Raw genomic sequence first — 20746 nt, 5'->3', positions numbered from 1 at the left:
ACACACACACATATTGCTATAGCAAAACGCTGAGGAAAACACATTGCTATGGCAAAACGCTGAGGAAAAGTGACTACAGACACACGCACAGCCACTCTATGGAGCGGTTTGCCACCGCTCAAAAATCACACCCAATGTGAAGTGAGCGGTGGTCGTGCTTGCATAACGTCTTCAGACTAGGATTTGAGTCTAGGATGTACAGGCTATGCTACACACACACGTTTTGCTATTAGTCAGGGACCCAGTCCCTGATAATGGGAGAGGACCTGTGATGTCCTGCCGTACTTTTTATTTCTGTTTAATCTATTAGTTTGGTCATTAAGGTCCACAGAATGAGAGGCCTGCTCTGCCGGAAACATCGCGAAAATGGCCATTTGTATATTCACTGTCCCAACGACTTCACTATACAGGAAAAGAATACAAAAAATAAATGTACTTTAAGTAACATGTGAGGGGTCAAACTAGGGGTTCTTCATGATTCTGAATCCATTGCAAGCATTTGTTTTGCATGAAAAACATTCCTTGGGCAAAATTTTGGCCCCGCCAAAATTGTAAAAAGTGATGAGTCATCAAAAAATCTTCACTTTTCACAGTTTTGGGGGCCGATATTTTGCCCTAGGAATGTTTTTCATGCAAAACAAATGCTTACAATGGATTCAGAATCATGAAGAACCCCTAGTTTGACCCCTCACATTCTACTTAAAGCACGTTTATTTTCTTTTTTTAATATTTTTATTTTCCTGTATACTGAAGTCGATGGGACAGTGAATCTACAAATGGCCATAACTTTTTTTTGCGATGTTTCCGGCAGAGCAGGCCTCTCATTCTGTGGACCTTAATGACCAAACTAACAGATAAAACAGAAATAAAAAGTACGGCAAGACATCACAGGTATCACCCCTATTCCTTGAGCTTTTAGGCTTGTGGGTCCCTGACTATATGGCAAAACACTGAGGAAAAAGGTTACAGACACACGCACAGCCACTCTATGGAGCGGTTATCCACCGCTCAAAAACACGGCCTGTCACTGCTCACACGTAAGGATAAAGTCACCAGAACCAAGGAAAAGGATGTTTCAGTGAATCTGGTAAAAAAAAAAAAAAGTTTGAAGTTACAGCGGTTAAAGTGGTTTATATAGGCTAAGGGGATGTTTGATCAAATACAGAGATGGGGACTCGAGTTAAAGACTCGCGACTTCCGGTCACTCGAGTGACGATTTTGGAGACTCGTCACTCGACTCGGACTCGCCCCTCAAAATTTTGGAGACTCGTCACTCGACTCGGACTCGCCCCTCAAAAACTCGTGACTTGACTCGACTCGTGCTCATAAGACTCGTTAAGTTCACGAATCTTATGAGCGGTGCTTAAAATATTAAGCACTATAATGCATGACAAGCACGACAAATATTGCCTTTCCTTCTCCTTTCTTCTTTCTTTCTTCTCTGTTGCGCGGCTGCGCGCCGCTGTGCTGCTGAGTGTTGCGCACGGAGACAGCGGCGACCGCGTTGTTTTTCCCAACGTACTTAAGCGCAACGGTGGGGGCCAGCCCAGGAGCGCTTCGCTGTGTTCACTTGGACCGCGCGCAGCTCAGGGCCGTTGGGAAAACCGCAGTCTGTCTCACAAAGCGTGGCAGACACAGCCGTCTGCATGGACCTTTCATCCTAAGATTTAAATATTAAAACGGCGAAATAAAACATATATGTTTAGCTCATCATCAGCTATTTTACTTCAGCTAACCTGGCATTTGTTCAATAATTGTATAAAATGATAGGATTATCTGTGAGAACCTGCTTATCTAACGTCGGGTTTCTCTCCAGAGCGCAGCCTCCTCTCGTAATAATATTAATAATGTTCCACTACCACCAGCTGCAGCTATATAGGCCTAGGTCTAATAGCTGAGCTCATTAACCCCTCGTAAGTTAACTTATTGTTTAAAGCAGTAACGTGAGGTTACCATGCCCAGTAGCCCTACTGTTACACTGCTAGAGGATTATTAAATTGTTTTTTGTATCTGTTGCGCTCGCACGTATAGGCTATAGTGCGTCTTTCCATGATATCTAGACGCCGACGCGCCATGACAAGGTGGATTAATAGCTTGCAACTCTGATTTTTTGGGAGCCTTATAGGCTAAACAATATAAGCCATAGTTGATTTTGAGAGGTTTATAGGCTGAACAATAAACCTACAGTAGCCTAGGCCTAGGCTGTTAGTTCAGTAGCAGCAGTAGGCAGGACAGCTGCTGCATGCAGCCTTTCAGAATAAGATTTAAATATTAAAACGGCGAAATAAAACACATAGGCCTATGTTTAGCTCATCATCAGCTATTCTACTTCAGTTAACGTGGCATTTGTTTAATAATTTGATAAGATAATAGGATTTTCCGTGAGACAGTGCTTTTCTAGCGTCGGGTTTTCACTTTTTTCTCCGGTGGGCTCTTCTCTTCATGATGTCAATTCCACCAGCTGCATCTACTAATTAACCCCACGTAATTATTGTTCAAAGCATTAACGTGAAGTTATGCCAAATATGCCCGTAATGTTACAGTTGTGCTGTCAGGATTCTTCACAGCACTGCAGTAACTTTAAAAAAGAAAAATAGCTTTTAAAAAAGCAGGAGGGGAGTGGAAATGAAAGGGAAGAAAACTTTATGCTAAAGAAGTAAAAGAAAAGCTTTATTTTGGAATAAAGATTATGTTGAACCACGTTTATTTTTTTTAATTTATATCTTAACTAAAACTGCTATTGAAAATGATGCTGTATCAATGACTAAGTAATGTATCAATCCTGACATACTGTCTGTTTATATTAATACAGTAAAGGAGTGATCATGAATACAATCATGCACTTGCCAGTACAATTTAATTAATATAGTATATTAATTATACGCCGGCAACAAACGTTTACGACAGTGATGTAAAATGTATTCCCAGGTCCAATCCCCACTGAGAGTACACGTCGCTATGGTAACCAGTAGCGATACGTTTTACGGCAGTAACTGCAGTAAAGTGTTATGTTGCTTACTGTCCAGCTCTGGCGGCTAGATAGAAAAATTGTGATTGCTTCGCAATTCCTATTAAAAACAACATTTGAGTAGGCCTACTTGTCTAGCTCAAGCTGTCTTAGGAAAATGTCAGTACAGATAGCTACAAAGGTCTACAAAAAGGATTTAAGTGTCAAGCAAGCAACTGAAGTGTGGCTAGTTTTGGGATTATTTTATTCATTGGATGATGATCGGACGGCCGGGGACCCTGCTACTATTGGACATAACTGCGTTGCTTCCAATGAACTTTCACCGAGGAAGGAGAGGCAGGAGGTCTACTTCAGAGCTGTTTTCTGGGGGAAATGGATCCATTATTATTAATCGTGGAACATTTAACAGCCTCCGTAGCGTGATTGTGAGTACATACATGCATGTGTCTTTCCTAATTTAGCCTGCCATGGCTTCTGGCTGCTGCTGTAGCTGTATCTGTGAGTACCGGGTGATCATGATGCGCCATCTAACTTTTTCAGCTGGAGGCTAGATCATTATAAAAAATAATAAAAAAAGATATATATGTATATAAAGACTCGTAACTCGACTCGGACTCGCCACGTAAAGACTTGAGACTCGACTCGACTCGTCCCCCACGTCCCCCAGAGACTCGACACTCGACTCGGACTCCTCCCCCAAAGACTCTTGACTCGACTCGACTCGTGATCATGAGACTCGTGGGCATCTCTGATCAAATATGTAAATATTAAATCAAGCAACTTAAAAGCTGTCTGGGGGTTTAGGTTTACACAAAAACCCTAGTAGACGTTTAAAAGACCCCAGAATAAATTCGACAGACCCCAAGCAAGCACCATATTCGAAGACAGAGTCGAGATAAGGACGAATATGTACAGTGAGTCAGTGACAAACATGTACAAAGTTCATTGGTACGAGGTGACAGTGAGTGCACCCCAAGCCCCAGAACGGCTTAAATATTGAAGGTACTACTACCCTACTGGCCAAAGCTGGAACTGCAGGCGGGGTGATAAATACATGCACGAGTGACGTTCGTGACGGTCGTGACGTAAGACGTTCGTCGACGTAAGATAGGCCTACTTCCGCATGCTTCCAAAACGCCACTGAGCAACTTGCATTGAAATGAATAGCTGGGACGGGGCTATCCGTTCTCTATTATTGCGACCGTCAGGGAGCAGTTTACTATGAAAACCTCCACCGGCCGTCCGTCGGTCGGTCGGTCACACGTCACACGTCACACCTTTGCCCTGCTCATATCTCCGCATCAGTATATAGGGCTTGTTTGTTTATTGTATGACATCACGCCACATCATCAGCTGTGGACTCTGTGATGTCATCGTATCTCCATATATGGCCATCTCCGTATATGGAGATATAAGTCGTCCATGCCCAAGTATGGGCTGGTGAGGTCAGACTTTGTGTGATGCGTAGGTTATCTCCATATATGGAGATTCAACATTCCAGGTGTAACTATGGCTACCCGTATGACGTGAGAGGTGGAGGTTGTGATATTTGTGGAGATAAGCGACCAACGGTCGCTTATCTCCCGATTAGGGAGTCTTACTGGTATATATATACTCTATGGTGCACCGAGGCAGGTACCATGCCGTGATCGTACAGTGGTTAGTACGCTGCGTTGTGATCGCAGATACCTCGGTTCGAATCCGGGTCGCGGCAATTTTTATATGGATGACAGTTCGCTACAAAGATGATAATATTGTAGAGACCCCGCTACCGTGTTTGTGCTTTCAACTGATAGTTGAATAGTTACATTTATTACACGTTCAGTTCCATAACAACCTTACTTATCCACAAAGTTGATTCCCTAATCATCCCTATTGTCCTCTATTGCTGCCCGTAGTGGACGCATGTAAATGATGTCATTCATAAACAACAGTAGCTCCTCCTTCCATGGATACGACAGACGCTGGCGAGCTGCTACAACTCTCAGCAACTCTTTTCACGTTAACAACAATCAATGCAATGAGTGGAGATTAATTTAATAATTACAAATCCTTAACGTGAAGCTCAATTTAATCCAAACGGACAACATTGATATTGCTCGCAGCACCGTCTCATCTGTGCGTGTGTATTTTATATGGGTCAAGTCAGGGTGTGATAATGCGATTTCAAACTACAGGCTCTATTGAAGCGTCGATCGAATGTAGATCAAGAATCATTTGAGTTGTGTGAGATTGTGTATAAAAATGTGGAACCGCGGTGGTCGAAGTGCAGCTTTAGACAGAGCAGAGGCTCTGCTCTCTGGGAAAACAAACCCCCAGCGCGTTAATGGACATGTAGCCAAAACTCAAAGGGACTGGGAAGCAGTAAGTCTAAAACATGACATTTCCATTCTTCTGTTCAGCGTTATAGTTAAAAAAGAAACTCCTTGCATTAAGCTTGATGTTTTGTGCTCATGGAGTATTTGCAGAGTAACAAACCCCACCCCTTGCTCTATAGAATGGCCACTGTTCTATATTATATTGCAATGTATGTATGGAGCAAGTAACGAAGGACACATACACATATGAATTGGAGGCCTTGCTCTTGTTTTATCATAAAATCATCAATACATTGTAATCTGTTTCTTGTGCTTATTACTCCAGGTTTCCATAGATGTGTCTGACACAAAACGAACAGCTCCCCCGCATATACAGACTCCTTCACTGAACCTGAGTGACCTGCCTTGGGTCAGATCATCAGTCAGTGAACATCGACACAACCCAAAGGGCTCTGCTGCTGCTGAAAATAAGTGGGAGAGAGAGGGGGGTCCAGCCAAGGTAATTAAGAAGGCTCTGTCAGAGCATGTTGCTTGTAATTGCACATGTCTTATTTTATTCCAAACAGAATCTGGTATCTCTGAATGAGCCTGACATAAGATAATTCACATTTGTTTGAGTGACTGACGTTTTATTGACAAAAATGCATATTGATTGCCCGGGAGCTTGGCCTTTCTTTCTCATCTTCTTGACCACATCATCACAGAGTTTGATGTCCAATGTATGGGCCAGTTCCATCTGTTTTTTGTCTGTAGTGGGAGTGTCTAGTCAGTGCCAGGAAGACATCTCTATTTCATTGAAAAATGACCTGCCATCACCAGAGATAAGTGAACAGGAGCACATATCACAGGAAGGAAGAAAGGTCAAGCTCTCTAAAGAAGTGTGATCTTCTGAGCTGTGAATGTTCACAGGTTTCTCTATTAGTCTGAACTCTTACTGTGACTGTGACAGGCAGGAAACACTGCTGAGTTGACTTCACACAGGACACCATTTGTGCCCAGTGTGCTTCAGCAACCCTAAAAAGAGGCTAAATGTGGTGCAACAGCAAACTGCCAATCAGGCAACTCAAGGATGGATATAATGCTAATTTAAGTGGCTTTATGTCAGTAGTCTTAATTGTAACATCAGAGTACACCAGGGTGACACATACAGTTGGACAAAAATATTATGTGTTGTGTTGTGAATTAAGGACCCAGCCCTTCTGCCTATAGCCTATTGTAAAGCAATCTCTCATTTCTACCAAATTTGTGCAGTTTATAACATTCACTTTTCAATTCAATTGTTTAGGTCTACACACTCACTTTACCAAAGGCATTAACTACTATTAGTTCAGGCCTTGCCACTCTGAATCCACAATGCTGCTTTGAGACTGTAGTGCTTCCATTTGGACAAACAGTGGGGAGGCAGCTTTAATTATTCTGTAGGAAAGTTGTCTGTCAACAATCTAAATCCACACTGAATGCAAATCTAAGTCACACTCAACAGGTGCACTGGTGCAGCCCTGGCTACGGTAGCTTTATTGGCTAAACAACCATTAATGTTTATTACCGTGTTTACACTGCTAGTCTTACATGATGCTCGGTGGACTCACAGGTCAAGGGCTCCCTTTATTGTAATATCACTGTGCTTATAATATTTACCTAGACTATATCATGGTTGGGTATATGATTTCTAGCTTGTAACCATATGGCAGAAAGGCACACTCTACCACTGTGTCTGACCTCTTAATTTCTGTTCCAAGGATCAAAGACCTGAAACCTCTCTTGGAGGAGGGAGCAGGTTTCTGAAGAAGACTGCTCCTCCTGTTTCAACCAGAAGCCACTCTACAGCTGTAAAGAACCAGACAGAGCAGATTTCTCAACACAGGTACAAGTATTAGTGTGACTCTGTGCCACAGATAGATATTGTGAAAATAGCTACAAGCTCACAACAAGCCTGGACCCCCCTAAAAGTAGTGAGAACCACTGACTTATCCATTATTAATATCTTTTGTTTTTCTCTTATCCCGTCCTGCCCTGACTAGTCTGGATTCAACAGAGGACAAGCTGCTAAGACCGAGGGGAAATTCCTCCATGCAAAGAACTGGAAAGGTAAGGTAGATGGGTTTACTGATGTAAATTTTACCTACACATTGTGCATTTTATTTATTCGAGATATCTGTGTTGCAGTGTATATTACCAAGATGGCCAAACCCACGCCTCACCAGTCACCACTAGTACTAGTACAAAATGGTACTAGATGGCAGAAAGCTCACATAATTGGCTAGGATGTAATTCCCCTTTAATCCTCTGGCATCTTGCATTTTGTTTTATAATGGAATTTTGTGTCTTAGGAGGGATGGCCGACAAGGATTTTAAAGTCTCAGTGTATAACAATTTCTTTCTTCTGCATAGTCATTCAGCAAACGTATTGAGAAGGCCTCCTCCACTCCTCTGGCTGTCCATCCCACAGTCTCCTTCAATAGAAGCGCATCCCACTCTCCTGCCTCTTCTTCTCAACGTGGTTCCCCTGATCGCTTCTCCAGTCAGGCCTGGACCCAGCCAAGCCTGTCTGCATCAGCCAGCAGTGCATCTCCTTCTCCTCCGCCCTATGGCTCCCCCTCTCCATCTCCAAGCATGCGAGGCTCCCTGTCCCGGTCGAGGCATCTTCCACTCTCCCTCTCACACAGCGAGGTGCAATCTCTGGAAGAGCTCTTCCTCGTGGCTCCTGGTTCAGATGATACTCAGAGTGAGAGGAGCAGTGTTTCCTCTGAAGGTGATTGCATTTAGGTCTGTGGTAGAAAGCATGTACTGTACACTGGGATGTCAGTGGTTCTCAACCTTTTTAGGCCACGAGCCCCCCAAAATAATCATATTTGAACTGGGGACCCGACCCCCCACCCTGACAAGTACTTGGAATTGTAGGAGTTGAGGCATTACATTAAGTTATATAATATTTTGAAAATAGCAGATCTACAAGCTCACAGCGCCTTGTGTTTTCACAATTGCCTCTTTCACCATACCAGTGGTCTGGCACATTTACCTTATTGACTACGACTCTCAGTATTCTTGGAATTACTGCCAATCGTTTTCCCAAGCATAGTGGTTTGTTTGGTCTTTGAGGAAGCCAGCATTTTCCATTTACACTTTTAATTTTTTGAAGGATAAATTGACGTGTTTTCATTTATTTTAAGATGCATATTAATTTGAAAAGTCTAACCAAACATTCTCTGGAGAAAAGTTAAAATGCTCTTGTTAATCTAATCTAAGCTTTTATTACGCTACTCAATTACTCAGGTATGTCATGGCATTTTAATGACTTTGGACGAAATGTAAACAAATGTATGAATTTCATATGAAAATGAAAGCATGTCCCAAAGCTGTGAATAGACAATGATGTTTTGGTCCTTTGAAATGTTGTGGCATGTGTTTCACTGCTGTTACTAATTCAGACATTTAACTGTAAACCAACTCAGTATCATTATTAGCTATTGGTTCTTTTTCTGAGAGCACCATGTCAAGTGTTAATAACAGTTACAATTGACAAATTCCACTGACTAGTTAGCATTGTGCAGAATTGTGACACTGATATCTATTTTTATTGCAGACTTCAAGATAAACATCATGACATTAGATGACCTTGGACCTCTTAGCCTAGTTACGAAGGAAATTAAAAAACAGGTAGGAACGATGGCATACAAATCTAACAATAATGAAATTGTAATAAAATAATGTATATAACATGATGAAAATATGAATTATAGTACTATAGAGTTTTAGTAATATACATTAGTAGATATACTGTACAGAACATAGCATAGCACTACCTCGGAAATTGACCCATAAGTGTTTAAAATTATGCAGTGAGTAATAACTCTGGTACTTAAAGGACTTTTTTTCTCTTTTTTTTTACAAACAAGGGTTCATATTTTAGATTGTAATTAGAGAAGAGAAAGGAAAAGACGAATGTTAAAATATCTTCATTTACAGCTTTCTATCGTTTTAGTACGTTTTGTGATTTTGATTTCAGTGGGTGGGGGCATGTGTACAAGTAGCTAAATATGTATTTTTAGACACAATAAACCACCAATTTCATTATTACTCTTCTATTTACACTAACACTACTAGCCCCCATAAGTCACATCTGCCCATGAAAGATTCCTGTGCATCTTGGGAATGGGATTATTGTGTCTAAAAAATACATATTTTAGCCACTAAAACGGTACAACGCAGCAAATGAAAACATTTTAACACTCACCTATACTTTTCTCTAATTACAATATAAAATATGAACCCATGTTGTAAAAAAACAAAGTTGTCCTTTAAACATTGCATGACATTAGACTGATGTATTTGCTTGTTGTTCAGCCTAAACAGACGGAAACCAAAACATCTCGACGCGGTCCTGGAAAATCTACTGCAGATCAGCAGCTGACAGTAGATGAGGATGAACTTAAAAAAGAACATCAGGAGGAGGAGGTGGGAGAAGAAGAGGGTCTGGACTATCAGAGTGACTTTGAGAGTGACAGCGGGACTGAGACAGAGCGCCTGGGAGGAGACGGAGAGGAGGAGGAAGTGTCGGAGGTGAGAGAGGAGATGTCTGAATCAGACAGATCCCCCGGGAGGAGAGAAGATGATTATTCTAGCAGTTTCTCCGACACAAGTCGGTCCAGTGTCACTCCTACCTCGGGTCGCAGCAGAGCGTCGAAATCGCTTACGCGAAGCAGAGATTCATGCACCAGATCACATTCTGACTGGTCCTCATCTGACACAGTGACGTCACCACCTCACAGGGCTGTGAGAGAGGCCGCAGTACAGACCCAGCCTGATGTTCTGGCTTACACCTGGTCGGCAGGTGAGCTCTGCATTTCATTGGGATGATATATAAAGGGGAGTGTAACTCTGCATAAAGCACAATTACACTTTGGTGGACGTTTGGGTTGTGTAGTTAGTTACATTGGCAACTTCAAATATTGGGTGAGGTTTCTTCAATAGATACTCAGTTTATTTAAAAAAAGTATATATATATGCACAATGAAACAGGTTTTGATGTCACTATTTTAGAATACAAACAAACACAAACAAAGCAGATTCTGACAATTTATAGCATTACAAAAGCCAACAGTTCAGATCGACAGGTTTTCCGTTTTGATCGCTGGAATCTTTTGGCTTTGTGTCAGACAAAAGAAAGGGTACTAAATGCAAAGCATTTACAATGCGCACTGAGCCAAATGCAAACTAGTCAGTATTTATGCAGCATGCAGAGAAACTGATTCCAAGTTTTATCTCCATCTCACGAGGAGACAAAACCTGGAAAAGAATACAGAAGAAGGTGTCTAAACTGAAGTTTAGGAATTACATGGATGGATATACGTCCAGCCTACCAGAACTTCCTGTAGCCCTTAAGCCGGTGTACTGCCTGTACTTCTGCATGCAGAGATATTTTCATACACTTGGAAGATTACAGGAAAGAAAGATGTTGGACTACTTGGTTTATTTTGTATTAATCATCCTCTTTGTCATTCTTTAGGTATGGCTGCAATTGGCCCTGCAGTGGGCATGGCCTATGTGGACCCAACCCCTGTGGCCAGTCACACTGTCAGTGCAGAGGCTGTGGAAGGTGAGACCACCTCAACAATCCCCATCCTCATCACCTACACAGTTTCCTTTTATTTTAAATCAATGGCCCTCATTTATCAACGTGGTGCAGATCAAAATTTGGGCGTACACCGAAATTTAGGGAAGTCTCGACATTTATCATTTCAACGTGACTTTGACGTTGGTGCAGGGTAGGATGAAATCTCACGTCAGGTTCTGAGGTGGTGTAGGATTGATCTTACACCTCTTATTCCATTGTAGACATGCGGGGCAGCAATATGTCTAACTAGTTGACTCATGTATCCACTCCAAAATGTATATTCAACACACTAATAAATAATCCCTGTGAAAACATAACATTATATAAAAGCTTATAGCCGGCTCTCACTATCATAGACATGCATGCCGATTTTATTTCCAAGTTAAAATGACAAGCAATTAAAATCTAGGGATATGGAAGCAATCTACTGTTAAGTGCTTTAACAGTCTAAATCTTAAGATTGCAGATCTGGCTCAGAACAAGCACATATACGAACGCATGCCAGAGCAGTGATCTTATACATTTTCGTGGACCGTGGCCGTGAGCCTCCAATTTATACAGTGACGTGAGTCCTTTTAAATATGGATAAATCCCGAAGGTCCAAACCTGGCTGTGCCCAGCCCAGCGCCGATATTTGGGGGTCCACGGCCCACCGGGGAGAAGACCAGCCCGTGCGGGAACGGTACATGATTGCTAGTTTAAGCACTCAAACACGCATTGCGCTCGTCGCCGAAATTGGGTTAAATTAATATCCAAAACGTAACCGTGGGGTCTCTCAATCCACCGTTTGTCAGCCTTCTGATTGGTCCCTGAGACTCCCTGACTGGCCAACCAGAAAAAACCATTCACTTTTTGCTATCGGGGGTGGAGTTTGTGCAGTGGAGAATGTTGCTTCAGGCTTTCAAGAACGGTCCGCACTGCGCGACACGGCGTGCGTCTAGTACGGCCGCGCGAGGTGATCGCGATTTCGCTCAATATAATGAATAAGCTTCAACAAACTAGTTCACATGGACCTTATCAATGTAACTAAGAGTTACGATTGGGTACATATATTTTAAATGGGCAGAATTACGAAAGCCAGCCTATTATGTGAGGAGAACTATAATCTGGCTGTCATCTTCCTACCCAAGATGCACTGCGCTTTCTCTTTCTATTTCTATTCTCTCTCTGATCCAGAGGATTAAACTAATTAAAACATATATTTTCGGGGGAAAAACTACTGTTTCGCTATGTAATTACTGTACCTTTTTCTTCCCTTTTTATTAATATCATGTAGATGTGTTTTTTTGGGTACTTTATATAGCTGTAATGAGGCTATGAAAAAAAGAAAAATCCCATCCACTTCCACTATAAAAGAATCTGCAATGGTGATTCTGTCCCACTGGGATTAAACAAATTAAAACATATATTTTCGGGGAAACCCCCTGTTTTGCAATGTAGCTACTGTACCTTTGTCTTCCCTTTTTATTAATATCACCTAGATGTTTTTCCTTTGGTACTTTAAATTGCAATAATGAGGCAAAGAAAATACCCTCTCCCCCCATTCATTGCCACTATAAAAACAATCTGCCCAGGGTCATCTGTACCACCATAGTAACAGGGCAGAATGGGGCGGGATTTGCAAAGGGGAGAATTTATACAGTAGCTACTGTACACTATGCTGGAGTTAATGAATGATGCTTGTAACCAAATGAACGTGCTCTGTCTGTGCACGGCACGTATAGGCTATGGTTTAAATTAATATTCAAAAGTATTCATGGCAGTGACTTGTGTCATTCATGTCGGCTGCAGTGCTATAGCCTCGTCAAAGATTGTACCGTTGGTTAATCCCACATTCCCACTGTCAAAGACTGATGTGTAAACCAAAATTCTGCTGTTCCAAGTAGCCTAGTTGCGTGTGTGGGTGTGTGCGTGCGTGCGTACATGTGTGCGTGGTCTGTGTGGGACGAGGACATGGGAGTGAACTTGAAGCGTGCAGAGTATTGGCTTTTCTTTCGTTGTTAGGTCGTATTCAGGTTGTTCTAGTCGTAAAATCGGGGCGTTTCAAGAATAATTAAAGGCGTGTTATTTAAATTTCAGCCTGCGCATTTATCAACGCTGGGATCAAATGTACGCCAGGTGTGTCTGTTTAGGACGTGTTCGTAAATGCCACGCAAACGTTGCCTTACGCAAAATTTGGTGAAAAAAATAGACCGTTTTTTACACTCCATTGATAAATGAGGGCCAATGTGTTTAAGTGGAATGTTATGGTCTCAGTGGTCTGTTTTACAGTACATTCCAGCATGTTTTGGTGCTTGCATGCACAAAAAGTACATGTACTGTACAGTACAGTATATGCCAAGTTTCTATGTAGTGTATATGCCTGTATCCACAAAGACATATAAAGCAACAGCAGCACACCCACCCACCAATAGATGATCATATCAGTAAGTGAGACCTTTGTTGTTCTATAACACACTCACTCTGTGTGTCTACGTACAGCCCTTAGTGCCTACAGTCCAGCTGTGTTTGCCCTGAATGACATGCTGAGACAGCAGCTGACCATGACCCGACAGTTCATCCACACGAGCAGCCATCTGCACGCCTGTTTAGTGCAGAGCCTGGGACCAGCAGACTTCTCATACACTACACTGGAGGATACCAAAGAGGTGAGCCTTCTGACACACAGGATTTTGTCAAAATTACACACAAATGTGTGAATAAGAATATATCATTTGTGATAATTCTACATTTCTGTTTGCAGTTCATCCGCAAAAACAAACCTCCCACACTAACAGTGGATCAAGCCCTGGAGGAGGTATTGCAGGAAATGAGGGATTACCATTATATCTGACTATAACCTTCTACCTTACCATGCCAGTCACCACCACCACTGACGTTCATGACGTGGGATCAAATTTGGAAAAAGTCCCTTACGGAATGTTGTGCCAACCAGTTGTGACTTTTTATTTTAATTTTAATACATCAGAGACTATTTTTGTATGAATGAGAATACAGTGATCATGTTTTATTAAGCATTGAATGTGGCCAAAAGTGTAAAAGTGGTGCTAAAAATCTATCCTTTCATACACAGAATCATTTCACACATTTTCTATGGAGCCAGTGTGGGCCACTGTGCTGCCTGACTTTGTTTTATTATCGATATGAAGAGCACAAATCTTTTGCAGCTCATTGACACCTTTACCTACTTTATAAAGTTAAAATGGAACTAATAGTGTTTTATATCATGCACTGCTTTTCAAAAATATCAGAATGTTATTTTATAAATAAAATATTTTTGAAAATGTGATACAGGTCCTCAGAAGATATTATTGTGAAAAATATTCACTATGGATTATTCTTTATGCTATCAAGTTACTTGCTCTAAATTGGTCCATTCTGAAAGCTTTTTGGCTCCTAATTAGCTGTCGCTGGTGGTGTTCCTGTCCTCCAACATATTGACAGGCAAGGGGATTAAACCATGGCATTTCACTTGAATGAATGGATGGTTTATTTCGGTACAAAGTTAAAAACATTTAAAAAAAAAAACAATTTAAAATAAAGTAGTTTAACCGAAAAGGGCTGAAGCCATAGCTTATAGTGCCAACCCTTTTTGTCTTATCTTCTGAAATCAGAAACAAAATCATTGATTTCTACTGATCTACTCATTGAACAGCATGAAAACCAGTTTTTGCACAATTGTTAACATTTTTATTCACAGTGCTATAGGTGTTCACAAATTGGTCCAGTGGTCAAATAATAAAGCACTTGCATGGGAAATAACAAAAAAACGTTTATTAAAAAATAACAGTATGTGTACAATCATACCATATTTTCAATGTTTCATAACAATTGGTAAACTGAAATGTCTTACGATAAGTGCAGGATTTGACATAACCCAATTAAGACGATTTCAAACGATTGGGCCCAGGGCCATTGTGAACAATAAGGAGATGTGATCAAGGTGACGATGGAGGCGTTCCAAGGCACAGAAGCAGACCGCAGCGGGACTCATCAGTAAGGGTCATTGAAGGGGTAGTGTGGATGTCCAGCATCTCTGGGTACCTGCTTTCCTTCCACCTAAAATGATTAAATCAAATGCAAGGCTGTAAATATTTCCATAGTTGGGAAATGCATCTACAGCACGGGTCTTCAAAGTTTTCAGGCCAAGGACCCCTTAGTTGAGAGATGAAGCAGGGACCCCCACAACCTTATCAGAGATTCCATATAGTTTCATCGTTTGACAGCACAATCATGTGTATTTTGGTTTCATGTCAATTTGTGTTTTCAGATATTTAACCACTTGAACCATCAAGACTTAATAAACTTGACCTTTCTCTGTACATAGTCTGCTCTTTTTCCCCTCTACACCAAAGCTCTTTGCTAAAAATAGCCGATCTACAAGCTCAACGCCTCACGCTGTGAGGCGTTGAGCTTGTAGATGTGCTATTTTCTGGCTAAGGTTCTCAGAATATAGTCACTAGGGTTCAAGTGGTTAATAAAAAGGAGAAAAATAAACTTTCTACCACTCAAAGATTTGGAGGATCCCCTGTAGTAACTTTGAGGACCCCCTAGGGGTCCCAGACTCCCTGTTTGAAGACCCATGATCTACAGTATAAGACTCCTTGCTCAGATGTCCGGTATATTCCGGCTTTAATATTAAGGGGCTCCCCGTGGCTTGCAAAGTGTTAATATAGTTATGTACTGTATTTTTAAATGCAACATATTGAATAATCATTGCTACAGTACACTGAACAAAAAGGTATGGTGGCATGCGCTAAGAGATCACTTACTTGGATCATTGGTACAATGTAACGCCAGCCTTTATTCAATTCTGTTACACTTTTCATCTCCTCAACATCAAGGGTGAAGTCAAACACCTGATAACAAACAAATACCAACATCTCAGCCTTCCTTGTGATTTAGAAATCCAAGTGATCAATATTGTAAATTCTTTATTTTAAATATTTACTGTCGGCATTAATATATCAACAGATATACAAGCTACCTGTATATTCTCTTTGATACGGGACTCGGTTACACTTTTGGGGATTGTCACTACTCCTCGCTGTGTCTGCCACCTAGAAATGGAAGACAAACAATTAGCATGGGCAAAAAATAAATCAAAAGTGTTATAATTTCTTTTTTTAATAAAAATGTCTCTTCACAGCTTCGTTATTAAAGCGATGTTGAACTTTGGTAGAACTTTGGAATGATATACATGTCCAAATATTGTCAATGATGTTTATCCATTGCTTCTGTGTGCAATGAGCAAAGAAATCGGGTCTCAGAATCACACTTTTGCCATCATATTCTGTCAATATATAAGAAATCAGCCCTGGTAAGTAATTTGTGGAAAGTGAAATGGCTGTATAACAGACGTTCTCTCACAAAACAAAATTGTATGTGTTATTTTATGTATTGGAAGAATCCAATTTGTTTGTGCTAGTTTATGTGCTAAAAGTGTGATTCCAATAATCCTTTCCCTTTAATTGCTTCTTCCGGATCCCCGATAAAAAAAAATAACAGTGATAGACAATCTTTGTGTATCATCCCCATTCCCCATGTAGCTATACATCATAATATATTCAACATTGCTTTAAGATAATGATACACAACTGTTTTAGGTATCAATCAATAGTTTACTTCATCTTTGCAGTGTCAGTGTCTCATTTCAACTAATTTCATAACATTATCGGCCTAACATCATTCTAGTGTTGCATTTATTAATAATTCAATTGCTCTGGAAGAAAGAATATGTTATAGTCACCTCAGGATAATCTGAGCAGGTGACTTGCTGTATTTCTTTGCCAAGGTGGCTATAACTGGCTCATCAAGCAGGACGGGCTCATCTGGATGTTTCCATGCTCTATCCGGAGAGCCCAGTGGGCTGTATGCCGTCATTACCAAGCCCCTGTCCCGGCAATGAGCCTGCAGCTCTACCTGGGCCAAGTATGGATGGCACTCTACCTGCCGATGACAACATGCACACCCATGTACACAGATAGAGACAACCAAACACAGTCAGACTAAGCACAGCCTTACGGAAGGCATGTCTCATACACTTTAGAAACAAGTTATCATTTAGGAAATAAACAATTCAAGTACCCCTAGGGGTTTTTGTTCCCCTAATTGGCAAACAACTGGATGGGAGACATAATTGTAGTGAGTACCGTATAAGCACAAATTTGAGAGAAATATTATATAAATGTCACACATTCCTTGAAGGACTGGGGTTAACAAAGTGACCTATGCTGCTGAATGAAACCAGACAGTAGGGTTACAGTATGTCTGTTTATAAATATATCAGCAGAGCAAAATATGAGGACACTATCCGCTTTTTTTTAACGAGAACAATAATTGTCTGTTTGCCTTATACAGTTCTTCCACTTTTGTACCATAGTGTGACATTTTCTTGACCCACCCACCTGTAGGACAGTGGGTTTGATGCTGGCAACAGAGAGAACATCATCTATCTGCCGACTGTTGAAGTTTGACAGGCCAATGGCTCGGACAAGACCCTTCTCCACCAGTTTCTCCATGGCCGCCCAGGTCACCTTGTAGTCGATTTCATCATACAGAATTGTGCCATCTTCTGTTTTGGGGAAAGGGACCTCTCCACGTCTATGTTTACGAAGGAGAAAGTTGATAGATTGAAAACAACCAAGAAAATACTGGACATAGAATACCTATCAATGAATAAAAACATAGACATCAGCTTAGTAGGGTGGTACCAAATAACTTTCTAACTCAATTCCTTAGGTGTGAGCAAGCCAAGGCTTGTTTATTTGTACGCATGGGCGGCTGTAGCAAGCAAACCTGTGCTCACAAGAGAAGACACTGTTAAGACATTAGTTAGCACAATGTGTTTTGTTGTGGGCCTGGATGTGATGGACGGTTTGCTCACTGGAAGGCGTGGGGCCAGTGGATGAGGTACAGGTCCAGGTACTCCAGCTTCAGGTCCTTCAGGGTCTTCAGAAGTGCTGGCTCCACATCTTCTGCATGGTGTCGGGTGTTCCACAGCTTGGACGTGATGAACACATCCTCTCGTCTCAGGGCCTGACGCACATGGACAGAACACCAATCCAGGTTCACAATAAACATATTATATTACATTATGTTTGTCCTTTATTAATTCCACAGAGGTGGACCAACACGACAACAGGTTAATGCAATGACTGCCAGTGAAGAACTGAAGGAACAAAACGCTTTGACACAGATTTGTTGGCTAAACTGAAGAAACAATAGGGTAAAAATCAATGTAAGCTAGCAGCTCTATTTTAACTAAAGCGAGAAATGTAGTTTAAACAATATATAACCACCAAACTATACCAAACACCTCTTGGATCCAGTTTGGTTAATGAATAAATGTATAAGGAAATGCTGTTTGCTGAGTTTCACGTTAGTTTACCTTGCCAGGGCCAAGCATGTCCTCTAGCGCTTCTCCAATCTCAACCTCATTGCCGTAGATGGCTGCACAATCAATATGACGATAACCAGTTTGCAATGCCCAGGTAACTGCTTGCTTCACCTGAAATGCAAGAATGTGGAGTGTAAGATAATGTTCTGGGTTACTCTAAAATGCCATCCGGGAACACATTTTTGTGTAGTACAGTACATGTACAGTATGTAGCAACATATTTGTTTTTGTAATTTTTGAATAATTGACGTTTTTCAGAAAACTTAGGTCAGGCCTAAATGGTTAATAGTCATCAATTCTTACTTATGTATCTTGTCTGTATCGTTAGTGCACATGCACACGCAGAAACAACAAAAAAAGAAATATGTGGATCTCAGGATCAACACAGGAACAGGGTGGCTCAAATGTGGATTGATTGATTGAATACTTAATTAGTCCGAAATACAAAACAGCATGTGGTACAGTAAGTCTTTAAAGCTAAAAGGATAAACACAGAAATTTGGCACTGCCCAGTGCAGCGGTTTGAGAGATTTGCTCCAGACACACACGACTAGACTCCTGCAGTGCAGAGTGATGCTGTAAAAATCTAACAAATAATGAGCATAAAAGTGAAGGAGGCTCTACCTTTCCTGTCTCACTCTTCCATGTTCCAAGTCCAATTAGGGGCATTTTCCGCCCCGTGTTGAGAACTGCAAAGTCATTCATGGCTCTTAGAACCACCTTAATAAAGAAAAGGAGAAAACATGTCAACCTGATACTTGAAGACAGGGTTGCATTGCATGCAAATAGAGATTTGATATATCCTTCCTTACACAATTATCAACTTTTTAACACAATTCCATTTAGATGACAGAGACACTCTAGTTTAGTTTAGTTATTTTGCCTTTTTGAATTCCTCTTAATTATCAATCCTGTCAAGATAGAATGTCCTCCCTGAGAAATTGAGTGTGTGCAGAGGTACTGTATGTGAAGGTAAAGCTACATGGTACCCATTATTCCCTCACGCACATATTCTCTTGTTGTTATAAAGTGTAAAACTGATACATAACAGATCAAATGCGTTGCCAAATAAGAAGTGGTGAGACGTGCAAAGTTAGTGAAGCTGAGCAGGAAACACAGATGGACGAGGGAAAAGTTGTTTGTCCAGTCAGTGACGCGCAGTCAGCTGATTTCCTGACAAAAAGAATCACGCGCACTCAGTGACCACAAATGGTGACCTGACCTGACCATCACACCTGATGTTTATGTTTATGCGTCTTTTTGCAACAAGTTTCTCCAATAAACCACATTCTCCAGTCCCGACTGGATAACCGTAGTGAATTACACAAAGGGTTCTTTGTCAGGAATGGTAGTAGGCCTATACTGACTGTACGTGTGGCAAGTGGTCTTCAAGTTCAAGTTGCTGCATAACAGCTCACAAACCCAACTAAAATGCAGTGTTGGAAAAAGTACTCAGATGTTTTACTTACGTAAAAGTAGCAATAACACAATATAAAAATACAAGTAAAAGGCCTGTACGTGTTCAAATTGTTACTTGAGTAAAAGTACCAAAGTATTGGCATCAAAATATACTTACACAGTACGTTGTATGTTTTATATTATAATTTATATCTGCAAAGTCTAGAAGTAAGTACGTTTTCAAATAAATGTAGTGGAGTAAAAGTACAATATTTGTCCGAGATGTAGTGGAAAAGAAGTATTGGAAATACTCAAAGTACAAATACCTCAAAATTGTACGTAAGTAGGCAGTGCTTTTCATTCGCAACACCCATGGCAAAACCATAGCATGCTCCCTAAAATCTACCAACTCAGAAACATGCCATGGACGTACGGTACTCACCAGCTTAAAAGCACTCTGACCATATAAATGATGAAACATCATGTGTGAGAATCTAAATGACTGCATGGCTGCTGTTTAAAGTAGGTCTACTCACGTACAGTTTAAGTTCTTATATCTGGAAAGCCAAGTGTCCTCTTGTGCCTGTGCTCCTGCGAGGTGAAAATACACTGTCAGGTTTTTTCTCCTCTGACTGTCAGCCAGAGCCAGATGTTCAAAAATAACAATTCATTTTTTTACAGACCTCCTCCTTTCCCTTTCCGCCATGTAGTTTTACCCATTTCCGGTTTCTGTGAGATGAGTATAGGTGGTGTTCAGCGCCATCTGCTGGGAAATAGCTGTAATTTGGATCAAGGATGGCTCATAATCATTCCTCATACAAGGGGGACGTGAGGACAGCAGTAGCTCAGCAGCTTTGCACAAAAGAAATTTGTAAGAATAGCTACTTCTTCCTATTTGGCCCCATCTGCCCCTCTGTTTGGAAAATTAAATGTATTATCTATCTATGACATTAACATAGTCCAATCCTGTTCTTTCATTTATAAATGTACATACCTTTCAAATATGCTTCCTAGACCTTTCAAAGGATATTTTAAGACCAATTCACAAT

General features: G+C 41.0%; 2 protein-coding genes across 4 annotated transcripts; one reads left to right on the top strand and one right to left on the bottom strand.

Moving 5' to 3' along the window:
* Positions 1-4962: 4962 nt before the first annotated feature.
* cUnh19orf44 (chromosome Un C19orf44 homolog) lies at positions 4963-14025 on the top strand. Its single transcript, XM_080737156.1, has 10 exons — positions 4963-5332; positions 5612-5785; positions 7026-7150; positions 7308-7374; positions 7678-8038; positions 8870-8943; positions 9631-10117; positions 10793-10882; positions 13382-13548; positions 13644-14025. The coding sequence occupies exons 1-10, from the start codon at positions 5213-5215 to the stop codon at positions 13731-13733; spliced, it is 1755 nt and encodes a 584-aa protein (XP_080593282.1). The 5' UTR covers positions 4963-5212; the 3' UTR covers positions 13734-14025.
* Positions 14026-14652: 627 nt separating this feature from the next.
* On the bottom strand, positions 14653-20387 carry LOC308285351 (aldo-keto reductase family 1 member A1-B-like). Of its 3 annotated transcripts, none has more exons than XM_080726078.1 (9): positions 20234-20387; positions 18924-19019; positions 18291-18410; positions 17787-17938; positions 17308-17503; positions 16650-16849; positions 15888-15960; positions 15673-15759; positions 14653-14959 (listed from the first exon to the last, which is right to left on the bottom strand). In XM_080726078.1, the coding sequence occupies exons 2-9, from the start codon at positions 19002-19004 to the stop codon at positions 14894-14896; spliced, it is 975 nt and encodes a 324-aa protein (XP_080582204.1). In that variant the 5' UTR covers positions 19005-19019; positions 20234-20387; the 3' UTR covers positions 14653-14893. The 3 variants fall into 3 exon arrangements, with proteins under 3 accessions (XP_080582204.1, XP_080582203.1, XP_080582205.1); XM_080726077.1 differs by having other exon boundaries at positions 20238-20387; XM_080726079.1 differs by lacking the exon at positions 20234-20387 and adding an exon at positions 19112-19141.
* Between the last annotated feature and the right edge of the window lie 359 nt (positions 20388-20746).

Source organism: Nannobrachium achirus, assembly GCF_963921795.1.
Source record: "Nannobrachium achirus genome assembly, chromosome: 1".
In the NCBI taxonomy this organism is placed as follows: domain Eukaryota; kingdom Metazoa; phylum Chordata; class Actinopteri; order Myctophiformes; family Myctophidae; genus Nannobrachium; species Nannobrachium achirus.
Note: the sequence above shows the minus strand (reverse complement) of the source record. Positions and strands in the feature narration are given on the sequence as shown.